General features: G+C 37.6%; 1 protein-coding gene across 1 annotated transcript in view; it reads right to left on the reverse strand.

Annotated features, from left to right (window-relative positions):
• Positions 1–3,804, reverse strand: part of Tlr4 (toll like receptor 4) — a 13,553-nt gene extending 9,749 nt beyond the window's left edge. Inside the window, exon 1 of the mRNA XM_005352592.3 lies at positions 3,460–3,804. Coding sequence (XP_005352649.1) covers positions 3,460–3,549 — 90 coding nt within the window. The 5' untranslated portion in view covers positions 3,550–3,804. The remainder of the gene's footprint in view (positions 1–3,459) is intronic.
• Between the last annotated feature and the right edge of the window lie 10,014 nt (positions 3,805–13,818).

Below are 13,818 nucleotides of genomic sequence, written 5' to 3' on the forward strand. Positions count from 1 at the left end.
AATAGAAAACACTATCCTGAGTGAGGTAAGCCAGACCCAAAAAGAGGAACATGGGATGGACTCACTCATATTTGGTTTCTAGCCATAATTAAAGGTCAGCAACTAAGAAATTCTGAAAGTGAGACAATGTTTTGTTTTTGTTTGTTTGTTTGTTTTATAATATCTCCAGTAAATGTAGTTTTAGGGAAAATATATATATTTTTGTAAATGCTTAGTTTTATGTAAAATTCCTATCATTCTCATTACTTATCTTAATTATATACAGTCACATGTCGAGACTTTTTCTAGCTATCACCTATTTTTGACAACTGTATTTTCTTTCTTGGCTTAATGACCTTAGCAAGTTGGTGCAGGAATGAGAGACAGTCTTAGAGTGCAAGGATTCCAGTGGTGGAAACAGTAACCAAGGGCAAGGGTTTGTGCTCTTCTATTCCCCACTTAATTTTATCTATTTTCTCACATTTACTGTAAACCCTGTTCCATAACCTTCCTTCGAATTTCAGAATTATATGATTCCAGAAAAATGCTTCTTTTAATCCAGTAAGTTTTATTTTCTCTAATTTAAATGCAATAGAATTCTCAATGAAATAAGTGAGATCAAAGTTTATCTCAAAGCTTGCTATAACCAAAGTGATAAATATAAATGTTAATTATCATTGGCTATTATTAACCCCTTGTTGCATATCAACATTTTACTTTCATGTTATGTATTTTATGCTAATATTAAAAAATCCTTTAAAGATGAAAACATAAGAAGATGGGGTAATGCACATATAGTTAGAAGATTTATACTTGTAGGTTACTCCCTCACATATGTCTGTTTAAATGATAATTATCATAGTATCCTTGAAGACAGTGCTAATAGAGTAAGGTGTCAGTCAGAAATTCTTCTCTTGCCCTCTTTTATTTCTTTACAGGTTTTGATCACTAGGCAACCTTACATTGCCTAGTAATTATTTTCCAAATGTTGTTCATTCAGTGAAATGGACCATGATCTTTGCTGCTCTGATGATTTTGTTTGTTATGGTGTCTCCAAGGCTCAGAAAGGTGCACAGTAGATTTTTTTGTTGGATGAGTGAATGATAAGCATTATGTAATTATGGATCAGAGGTGCATATAAGCCAAATGGTAGACCTTCTCTGCTAAGGGCCATGGGCAATACAAAAATAAATGATATAGAATTCCAGATGGCATTGAACTCGCAGCATCAGCTAACAGGGAAGGAAAGTTAATAAGACCCAAAAGGTAGGTCTGGTTCAGAATAAATAGAGATTGAGTCTACATCCAGAACATGAAAAGAGAAGAAATGTAAGAGAAGAGAGCCTCAGTCATGGGAAGCCACAGTCTGAGCACAAGGGCAACAGGCTTTGTTTATCAGCTATTCTTTCATTTTCTTCACATGTACAAATGGGAGACCTATAATGGTCTGGATACTGTTAGCATATGATAAGGCCAGCAAAAGATGAGAAATAATAAAAAAATAGACAATAGTACAAAATGATGTGATGGATGAAAATACATACTCAGAGGCCAAAGGCAGAGGTGTCAATGTGGCAAACAAGAAAAAAACTCCCTGAGGAGACACTTCTACAGATATTTACATAAAGTGAAAGTGTAAAAATAAATCCTAAAAGGCCCTATGTTCCAGTATTGTAGCTATATGCCACACACAACTCTTAAACATGAACTATGTGTGTAGGAAAATCAAAATGTGTGATAAACATAAAGTATTGCTGACTTTCTAATATTCTGTCCCCAAAATGAAACATAAACTATCCTCTTAGTAGTTGGAGTGTATTTCATTATATAAAATATATCACTAAAACTAGCTTTGTCCTTTATTTTCATTTTACAATTTTACCAATAGGAAAATTTTAAACTATATAAGGGGATCCCAAAATTTTACCATGAGACAGCTCTTATCTAGATGAGGGATGTTGTGGGTAGGGCAAGCAGTTCAAAGACCCTGTAGGGCAAAACAGCCTTTGTGGCACCTAAAGGGTTATTAAAAGTTTATAAAGGAGCAGTTTGAAAGATCCAAGCCTCTGAACCAATGAAAACAGATATAGATGGTAGGATGGTTACAGAAAGAAGTGTAAATTAGGAAGCTAGTAATCACCTCTGGAGACAAGGCCAAGGGAACTGAGACCCAGGCTTGTGGAAGGGACAGGCCAGCTTTTGAGGGTTGTCAGAATACAGTATACAACAAGAGTAGAGGGATTTTATCTCAGTGTGAAATTGGTTGGAAACTCTATCTCCGTCAACATAGCCAAGGAATCAGAAGGCAAGATACCGAGAAAGCAAGGAGTTAGTCTTTGATTTAAGTTATAATATTTTCCCCCATGTCAACATCATGACTCTAACTCATTATACCTGTTTTGAGCTTCTGAGCCTGCCTCACCCTGAATTATTTCATTGTTTGCTTAGCTCTATTGTGAGCTTCTGAGATAATTGTGTGGTCTGTGCAGTGAGCAAACAAGAATTCGTCATGAATTAGATTACTCACTAGTCAGTGTTTCACCAAGAAAAAAAGTCACTGCCTTAGTTCAGGTTTTACATTGCTCTCTGTCTCTGTCTTTTGTCTCTGAGTGTCTCTGTCTCTGTATGCCTCACTGTCTTTCTGTGTAATTTGTCTGTCTCTCCATATGTCTCTCTGTGTGTGTGTGTGTGTCTCTCTCTCTCTCTTTCTCTTCCTCTCCCCTTCCTTCCCTCCCAATTCATTATCTTCCAGTATTAATGACATAATTCTAAACTCTCGGAAAATTTCTTAATTTTGAAAACCAGTTCTAGTTATTAATTTGTGTATGTGTGTGCATTCATGTATGTACACACCTGCCAAGGCAAACACTTGGAACTCAGCAGATACCTTAAAAAAGTACATTCTCTACTCCTCTATGTGGGACTTGAGGATTAAACTCAGATTGTCAGGCTTGGCAGCAACTGAGCAACCTGCTGAGCTGCCTCTCCATCATTCAAAGACGTTTCTTACGAGACAGAAGTGACAGCCATCTTCACCTCAGTTGGAAAGGGGAGGAATGACCGCTGAAAGCTGAGTGTCCACAGCACCAAGAGAAGGCCCTGATATTAATAAACTTCTTCAGTTCCCCTGTGAGCACTCTAATTCCTTTACAGCGTGAAAACAAGCCTCAGAAAGATTCAGTAATTTCTTTGATGTCACTCAGGCAGGTCACAGAACTATAAGTTTAAATTGTTTTTTACTAATATCAAGTATCTAGTCATGGCTCAGATGTCGTAAATAGAAGAAAACACCACATTGATTGCCTGTTCCTGCCCTGCTAACACTGAGTCTTTTTCTTCTCACAACTTCTCATGTTTTTGGTTAGTTTAACTCCTTTGTGCAAAGTAAACAAACCGGAATGTACAGCAGGAAGCTCTGTGCTGGGGACAGTTTTGAGAGACAGGGAGGCTAGGAGGAAAGAAACTGGTCAAGACACATACCTCCACGCAGGGGTCCAATCTTTCAGGTCTCAGGCACGAAAGGAACAATGCCATCATCAATGTACCAGCCAGGCAGAAGCGAGGCCTCATCCTGGCATTTTCTGCAACCAGCGGAGGCCATGAGAAAGCATGATGAGCTAACTGCAACGGTTGGCAGGGCAGAGTCCCTGGGGCACCGGCCTCGTCTGTCTCCGTGGGTGCCCCTCTGCAAGTACTATATTTAAAGATGTTCTGGGCCAAAAAGTGAGAGGAAGTGAGAGTGGCAACCTTAGCGTTCTCTTTTTATTCTAGAATTTATCTGCCCTAACGCAGGAGGCAGTTTAGAAGACTAAGGGGAGGACAGGAAGAAAAAGAAGAAGGCGTTTGCTGACCAGCCAGCGGCGGAACAGCAAGAGGAAGCTGGCGTTCATCCCAGGAAGTCATCTGACCTCCGGGCTTGGTGAATGCAGGAAAGTAACCAGAGACTCGTACAGCCACTGTACGTGCCTGGAACAACGCCCACGTTCTTGTTTGGATTTCAGTAGTGGAGACTTAGCTCCAGCTAAGCTTCTAAGCCTCCGAAGGCACAGTACCACAGACTGGATATTACAAAATACAGGAATTTCTGTTCACACAATGCTGAAGGCTAGAACCCAGGATCAAATGTCATCAGGTGTATCTGATCTTTTCTTGTATGTGTGTGTGTATGTGTCCTGTTATGTGTATCTGCTTATTCATGGGGTGATGGATATTTCATGTGTGTGCTCTATGTGCATACACATGCAAGCGTGTGTGTGTGTGTGTGTGTGTGTGTGTGTGTGTAAAAACCAGAGTTCATTATTGGGTGCCTTCCTTGTTTGTTCTCAAACTTCTTCTGTTATTGTTAATTATTAATTACTAAATATCTCTCTTACTGTTAGAGACTGGCAGAGACTCGATGTTCTACAAAGGGGAAACATTCCCCGAAATCAGAGTGGCTTAGTGAACTGAGAAATTAACTCAAAACTTTCCACCACAGTTCTGGAGCCAAGGTCTCTCACTGAACTTGCTCGTTTGTTGACTAGACTGACTGGCCAGTGAGTCCTCGAGATCTACTCATCTCTACTCCCTCCACAGTGCTGCGGTTACACGGACATGCAACAGCATGCAGTTGTTATGTCAGTGCAGGGGATTTGCAGGTCTTCATGCATGTGAAGTACTTTACTAACTGAGCTCTCCAGTTTCTGAACTCTTTAAAAAGTAATACTGCCTATATTGTATTAAGGCACATCAACACAACATTATTTTATTTTAATTGTCTCCCACTAAATTGCAGTCACAGAATGAGGCAATGGGAGATGAAGACTGCAACATATGAATTTCAGAGAACACTGCGTAATTCTACCAGTGACGCTACTGGTGAAGAAATGCCCACATAGGAACCTAGTTGAAATGATCTAGTGAAATGCTCTGAAAAGAGCAGAAGGGGTTCCAAATCACGTACACCGAGGTCAAGTCTAGGGCTGAGGACTTATGACCAGGACACATTACTCAAATGATTTCATTTCCCAAACCCTACACTCAGACCTGTAAATCTGAAACTTTTTTTTATACTATAGAAGCTCATATTTAGAATACTTATTCTCAGAAAGCTATGTGATTTCTCTTGGATCATTTATGGTCTCAGAAACTTCCGATCAGATCAATATTGAAGGGGACTCCTGCCGAGCAAGGGCTTTCTCCTGGATTTGGGATTAGGCACAAACCACACCCAAACATCTGTTGTTGCAGAGAAATCCTTTATTAAGTGGGAAAGATATGTTAATGTGGTTGCTTTCTGATTCTTGCAAAAAACAGCAGCAAGTGGCCTTGCAGGTGTAACTTTTAAGAGGAAGAAAAGGGGAGGTCTGTGTTAGAATAGGCTAGAATGAGGTGGTAAATGCGATAGGGGATGAAGAGAAAGTGGAAGAGGACAAGGGAAAGGAGGAAGGGGTTCTTGTCATGGAGGCACAAAAGACTGCTTCTGATTGAGGAGAGACAGACAAATAGACATGGCGCATAGGCAAATGACAGTTAATAAATGTAAAGGGGGAAACCCCGAGTTAGGATGAGGTGTTTAATTTCAATTGTGCATGTTAATTATGTGAGCCAAAGGGAGCATTTGATTTCCAGTTTTGGTAGTCAGCCTTAGAAGGAGGAAGTGTCCAAATAATTTTATAGACCTTCGTGGCTAGCTTTAGGAATGCAATCTAATGGTTTTTAGCAAGGCAGAGGGAATGGGGGAGAAGGACAAGGCCAGCCCGAAGCACATGCTAAAGAGAGCGCCTAGTGTCCCTTCAAATATACCAAGCTCCATCAGTATTTGTCATTTTGAGTTTTGGGGGAACTGACATGTAGAAGAGACCTTTCATCTTCCAAGTTTCATTTTCCACCCTGTAAAACCCAGGCACATTTCAAAATGTCGTATAGTCTCCACTCCCACGGAAAGACCACATTCCTTCCTTGTTCTGTTTACAAGGCCAATCAGCAGCTTCTGAGGAAAATAAAAAGATACGTGATGTAGTCAGATTACACATATACAACTCTGAGTTTGCTACTACACAAAATGAAAATATAGGGCTGGAGAGATAGCTCATTAATTAACAGCAATCTCTGCTCTTCTGAAGGAGTGGGATTTGATTCCCAGAACCTATATGGTGACTCATAATCATCTGTGACTCCAGTTCTAGGGAACACGCTGCTTCCTTCTGGTCATACATGAACATGATATATAATATACACACAAATATGTAGGACAACACTCGTACTCACAGGAAAGCAAATAAATCTTTAAATAAATAGATAATTACATTTATCTTACATGATTGAATTAAATTAACCACTGCATAGATTCTCATCATATCCCATAAAAGATAACTATGGCAATTATCAAAAATGTATGTAAAATAAGGATAATCATACTTCCTCAAAGATTTATTGTAAACCTTCTAAAGCAACATTTGTGAAAAAATACTCTGAGCTTCTGATTCATAATAGAATGTTAAATATCATTGGACCAGTGTCTTAATTAACACACCCAAGATATTCTGTAAGCACCTTGAATCTATTTTGTCTGTAACTAAGCTTCAAAACAGCAGACCTCTGTGGACCCAAGTTCATTCACATTCCCCTTTCCGGGGCCTCCCAGGGTGTCTTGGCCACCACCCTACCTACAGACTCTGTCCCAAGAGAATAAAGGAAAAAGTAATAGTAGGACACTGGAGTCCTCTTTTTCCTCTACATGCAGCACAGTCATGTACACATGGGATTATGACACACAGCATCAATCAATTTAAAGGAAAAAAGGAAAGTCTATCTTTTCAAAGTTAATCATCTTCTGCTCTATTAATCTCACTGCACATTTAGAAATTGTGCCAAATATAAAATAATGCTAAACTTAACCGCTCATTTTCATCCATCATCAACTATGTCCCATCTTCTAGGCTAGTGTAATGCACTGTAAATTCAGTCTTAAGGAAGCCAGAATCACATTTTCAGGAGTCTCAACTTTCCCACAATCTCTTATCCTCCAATCCTAGGTTTCTCTGTAAAAACGTACAAAGTAGAATATGTCTTAAATGTCTTAGCAATATTGCTTGGACCTCAAGTCTTCCCTGACAACCCTTCTCTGACACCAACACTTCACATAATAAGGACAAACAAGCAGGTATATTAATTAAGTATAGATATAACTAGACCTCCACTTACTAGGATAGAAATGTGCCTCTTGCTACTATTGAAAAGGAATGGTCCCTGAGTGGTCAAAAAGAAGCTGAAGAGAAAGGATCAAATAATACCTTCCTAGACAATCCTCATGAGGAATTGATGCATGTGTCTTATACACATCTTCATGAAAAGCTCTCCTAATTGTGTAGGGATATTCCTGAGAGTACTTTGTATAGATATTTATTTATAAGAAACTAATAAGAATACACTAGCATGTATGACCTTATCCAATGTATTTCAGTCCTGTGGCCTCTTCTAGAAGATAGGCCATGCACAAAATACAAGAGAAAAAACTTAAGCAATTGCATTTTTTTGCTGAACCTCAATAAACATACCAATGTAGTTTTGCAATGACTTATATAATCATAATGGTTAATTACCATAATAAACTCAGTATTTATACCACAATGGCACAATGGAAGGTGACCTGACTAGGAAGCCACTTCATTTTCTACATCATTATTATGTAGCTGGTTCAACTGAAGATCCACAATCACTCAGCCAGCGAATGAATCCAATCTTTTCCATATACAAGTGAGCTTTTGATCTAATATGGCAGATACTGAATATTTGGTAAGAAATAAAGTTGAATGCATATGACCAGTATTACATTAATACAATTTCTATGACGACAGAGCACATATACATGGCATGATACATATTTCTTGCTCATAAAATGATCAGTGACAAAAATAGATGAGGAACGATTCATGGAATGAGGATTCTTTTTATGTTTCTGTGCTGCTACATTTGTAACTTCCTGTCCTACTTCAAGTACATGTGCACACACACATGAGAGAAAGGGGGAGAAAGAGGCAGAGAGAAGAGAGAGAGTGTGTCGTGGACTGCAAGATCCATTACACAATACCAATACTTCACTATAAATTTGAAATATATGGAATACAATCTTAATGCCTGTAATTTCCTTTTTGTAACGGTTAAATGACTGTAAGAGTGCATAATCACATCATAGTCTAGTGGAGAAAAGAATGTTTCCTTTGCTGATCAAATATTAGAATTTTAACTGATCCTTCCAACTAGCTAACATTTCTAAATTTCATACTTTTCACCTACCAGCACCATTCAGCTCACAAAGGGCTTCCTGATTGATGGCACATTTTAGTTATGATCAGCAGGCCCTTTCATTTTTTTTTAGGGGTAAGTAAAATTATGTCCTACAATCAATAATATGCTAAATTCAATCTATTATTTGTCTACAAGGAAAAATAAGTTCCTTTTAAATTAATAACAAATAAGTTTAAACAGAAGGAAAAATTTTGTTTTCAAAGGGCCACTAAGAATATATATTCACTTATTTCTATTTCATCTGTTAAAGTAGAGAGGTCTCAGTATTGCTTCTACTATTTTAAAACAGGGAATTTTTTTTATCCTGAAGTATCTATTTCCAATCTACTATCAATTATTGTACTCTATTCAATATTTCTATGATACAGAGTTTCATGAATTAGCAATGTGTATTTTATTACTATCATCCAGTCTCTGCACTTAGGCATTACCAACTTGCTTTATGATTCACACAGTGAATATGAGCTATGTTCTCAGAAAACAATTTTCTTTGCTCACTAGACTTTCAGATTCTCCAAGAAAAACCCTGAATCTGTTCTATTTCTGTATGATCCATGCCCATCATAGTGTTCTAAGCCTTGGAGGAATTCAGTACACATCAGGTGCACCAAGGCTTATGATAATAACTTTGAAGAATAGTAGCAAATAATTTATCTCTAATTTTATATCCTTTGTTCACTGAGACACAAGGCTGTGCAGACACTAATAGTAGGAGACTTCAACACTCCACACTCACCAATAAAGTCACCACACAGAAACATAACAGAGAAATAAGAGAACTAACAGATGTAATAAATCAAATGGACTTAATAGACATCTATAGGACATTCCACCTAAACACAAAATAGTATATCTTCTTCCCAGCACCTCACAGAATCTTCTCTAAAATTGATCACATACTCAGTAACAAAGCAAACCTACACAAATACAAAAAAATCAGGGATTAAAGTTATAATTTAACAAAAATACTACTTTCAGAAAGACTACAAACTCATGGAAACTGAACAGTCAACTACTGAACCACCCCGGGGTCAAGGAAGAAATAAAGAAAGAAATTAAAGTCTTCCTTGAATTCACAAAAATGAAGGCACAACATATTCAAACCTATAGAACACTATGAAAGCAGGGCTAAGAGATAGTTTTATAGCACTAAGTGCCTACATAAAGAAAATGGAGTATGCTCACATTAGTGAATTAACAGCACACCTGAAAACTCTAGAACAAAAAGAAGCAGACTCACCTACGAGGAGTAGAAGACAGGAAATATTCAAATTGAGGGCTGAAATCAACAAAAAAGAAACAAAGAAAAAATATAAAGAATCAATGAAACAAAGAGCTAGTTCTTTGAGAAAATCAAGAGATTGACAAACCCTTATCCAAACTAATCAAAAGGCAGAGAAAGAACATCCAAATTAACAAAATCAAAAGTGAAAAGGGGGACATAACGACAGACACTGAAGAAATTCAGCGTATCAATAGGTCTTACTACAAAAACCTGTACTCCACAAAATTAGAAAATGTAAAAGAAATGGAAAATCATATAGATAACATATGTAAACATTAACTCAAGACCAGGTGAGCAATTTAAATAGACCTATAAGCTTTGAGGAAATAGAAGCTGACATCCAAAACCTCCCAACCAAAAAAAACCCAGGCCTGGATGGTTTTAGTGCAGAATTCTACCAGAACTTCCAAGAAGAGCTAATACCTACACTCCTCAAAGTGTTCCACATAATAGAAACAGAAGGGACATTGCCAAACTATTTTTATGAGGCTACAGTTACGCTGATACCAAAACCACACAAAGACTCAACCAAGAAAGAGAATTACAGACCAATCTCACTCATGACCATGGGTGCAAAATTACTCTATAAAATACTGGCAAACTGAATTTAAGAACCCATCAAAAAATTCATCCATCATAATCATTAGGCTTCATCCCAGAGACGCAGGGCTGATTCAACATATAAAAATCTATCAATGTAATCTATGATGTAAATAAACTGAAAGAAAAAAATATGATTATTTCATTGGATGCTGAAACAGGATTAGACAAAATTCAACACCCCTTCATGATAAAGGTTTTAGAGAAATCAGGGATACAAGAATTATATCTAAATATAATAAAAGCGATATACAGCAAGCTAACAGCTAACATCAAATTAAATGGAGAGAAACTAAAAGTGATTCCACTAAAATCAAGAATAAGACGTATCTCTTCAACCATAGTTCTTGAAGTTTTAGCAATAGCAATAAGACAACAAGAGGAGATCAAGAGGATTCAAATTGAAAAGGAAGAAGTCTAACTTTGGTTATAGGAGATGATATGATAGTGTACATAAGTGACCCCAAAAACCCTACCAGAGAACTCCTACAGATGATAAATACTTTCAGTGATGTGGCAGAATACAAAATAAACTCAAAAAAATCAGTAGCCCTCCTATACACAAATGATAAAGAAGCTGAGAGGGAAATCAGAGAAATATCACCTTTCACAAATAACATAAAATATCTTGGGGTAGCACTAACCAAGGAAATGAAAGACCTATTTGACAAGATCTTTAAGGCTTTTGAAGAAAGAAATTGAAGAAGATACCAAAAAATGGAAAGATCTCCCATGCTCTTAGATAGGAAGAATCAATATAGTAAAAATGGAAGCCGGGTGGTGGTGGCGCACGCCTTTAATCCCAGCACTTGGGAGGCAGAGGCAGGCAGATCTCTGTGAGTTTGAGACCAGCCTGGTCTACAAGAGCTAGTTCCAGGACAGGCTCCAAAACCACAGAGAAACCCTGTCTCGAAAAACCAAAAAAAAAAAAAAAATGGAAATCCTATTAAAAGCAATCTATAGATTCAATACAATCCCTATGAAAATCCCAACATAATTCTATAATTCTTCACAGACCTTGAAAGAACAATAATCAAATTCATATAGAAAAAAAAACAGGATAGTCAAAACAATCCTTACAATAAAGGAACTTCTGGAGGCATTACCATCACTGATATCAAGCTCTATTACAGAGCTACAGTAATGAAAACAGCTTGGTATTGGCATAAAAACAGAGATGTTGACCAATGGAATCTTACTGAAGACTTGGATATTAATCCACACACCTAGGAACACCTGATTTTTGACAAAGAAGCAAAAAAATATCAAATAGAAAAAAAGAGAGCATATTTAACAAATGGTGCTGGCATAACTGGATATCAACCTGTAGAGGAATGAAAATAGATCCATATCTGTCACCATGCACAAAACTCAAGTCCAAATGGATTAAAGACCTCAATATAAATCTGACTACACTGAACCTGATAAAAGAGAATGTGGGAAGTAGTCTTCAATGCATAGGCACAAGAGACCACTTCGTAAATATAACCCCATATCACACACGATAAGAGCATCAATAAATAAATGGGACCTCCTGAAACTGAGAAGCTTCTGTAAAGCAAAGGTCACAGTCAATAAGACAAAAAGGCAGCCTACGGAATGGGAAAAGATCTTCACCAATCACACAACATATAAAGTACTAAACTCCAAAATATATAAAAAAAACCTAAAGAAATTAGACATTAGTATTCTAAATAACCCAATTTAAAAATGGAGTACTGAACTAAACAGAGAATTCTCAACCAGAAGAATTACTAATGGCATAAACATACTTAAAGAAATGTTCATTTTCCTTAGATATCAGGGAAATGCAAATGATACCATCTTACACCTGTCAGAATGGCTAAGATCAAAAACACTAATGATAGCTTATGCTGGAGAGGATATGGAGTAAGGAGAACACTCATCCAGTGCTGGTGAGAATGAAAACTTATACAATCACTTTGGAAATCAGTATGGTGGTTTCTCAGAAAAGTGGGAATCAACCTACCTCAGATTCTAGCAATACTACTCTTGGGAATATACCAAAATGATGCTCAATCATACTACAAAAGCATTTGTTCCACTATGTTCATAGCAGCATTATTTGTTATAGCCAGAAACTGGAAACAACCTAGATGCCACTCAACTGAAGAATGGATGAAGAAAGTGTGGCGCATTACACATTAGAGCAATTCTCAGAAGAAAAAAAAATGACATCTTGAATTTTGCATGCAAATGGATGGAATTAGAAAACATGATCCTGAGTAAGTTAACCCAGACCCCCCAAAAATGAATATGGTATGTACTCACTCATAAGTGAATACTATCTATAAACAAAGGCCATTGAGCCTATAGTTCATGATCCTAGAGAAGCTAAGTAATGAAGTGAACCCAAAGAAAGACATATATAGACCCACCTGGAAATTATGGGGGCAGGGAGTAGAAGGAAGGGGAGAAAAGGAAGAGGTGGGGAGAAGAGGAGAGTTGAGGAAAGCTTGAGGGAATGGGATTGTCAAGATGGAAGAAGGACAGATATGAGAGCAAGGAAAGAGATATCTTGATTGAGGGAGCCATTATGGAGTTAGCAAGAAACCTGGCTCTAGAAAAATTTCCAAAAATCCTCAAGAATGACCCTAGCTAAGACCCTAAACAACAGAGGAGAGGGTGCCTGAACTGGCCTTGCCCTGTATTCATACTGATGATTATCTTAAATATCACCATAGAACCTGTGTCCAACAATAGATGGAAACAGAGGCAGAGTCCCACATCGGAGCACTGGACTGAGCTCCCAAGGTCCAGTTGAAGAGTAGAAGGAGTGAGAATATGAGCAAAGGGGTCAAGACCATGAAGGATTCATCCACTGAAAACAGTTTACTGGAGCTAATGGGATCTTACCAACTTCAGTTGGACTGGGAAGGAACAAGCATAGGACCAGACTAGTCCCTCAGAATGTGGTTGACAGATATATGGCTGGGGCATACTGAGGGGCCACTGGCAGTGGCACAGGGATTTATCTCTACTGCATTGTACTGACATTTTGGGAACCTATTCTCTTTTGATTTATACCTTGCTCAGTCTAGATGCAGAGGGGGCCTTGGACCTTCCACAAAAAAAAAGTGCCTTAGCCCCTCTTAGGATTAGATGGGGGTGGGGTAGGAGGGTGTGTAGAGGGAATGAAAGGAGGAGAGGGAATGGGAATTTAGATTGGTATTTTTTGAAAAAAAATCTAATAAAAATTTTAAAAAGAAAGCAAAAAACAAGGCTGTGCAGATTGCAGTGTTTGCTACATTCTTAATTTCAGCCCTAATGCCCACTGCTATCTGTTCATCATAACTACTCAGGATACTTTGAATCAAAGCAGTAGATTCTTTACAATTATCTCTTGCTGTGAATACTACTCATTATATTTTTTCTGTTTTTATCAACTTCTTAGATGAGAAATGTAGAAGTTAACTCATCCACTTTTCAAGAGGGTGACTAATGACAGACACTTTGGAGTGCTCTTTGATGCAACAATGGGCTAGAATTAGAGGTGACACTATTGTATGTCATTGTGAAGAGCACATAACTGTATAACTCAGGGTGTTAGGCCACGCATTTTGTTCAGAAATTGGTAAGGACATTAGTAAGTTGTTTTATTTAACAAAATGCTGCTTAATTCCATGAATGAGTTACACATTTTT

Source organism: Microtus ochrogaster, chromosome 10 (assembly GCF_000317375.1).
Source record: "Microtus ochrogaster isolate Prairie Vole_2 chromosome 10, MicOch1.0, whole genome shotgun sequence".
NCBI lineage: Eukaryota > Metazoa > Chordata > Mammalia > Rodentia > Cricetidae > Microtus > Microtus ochrogaster.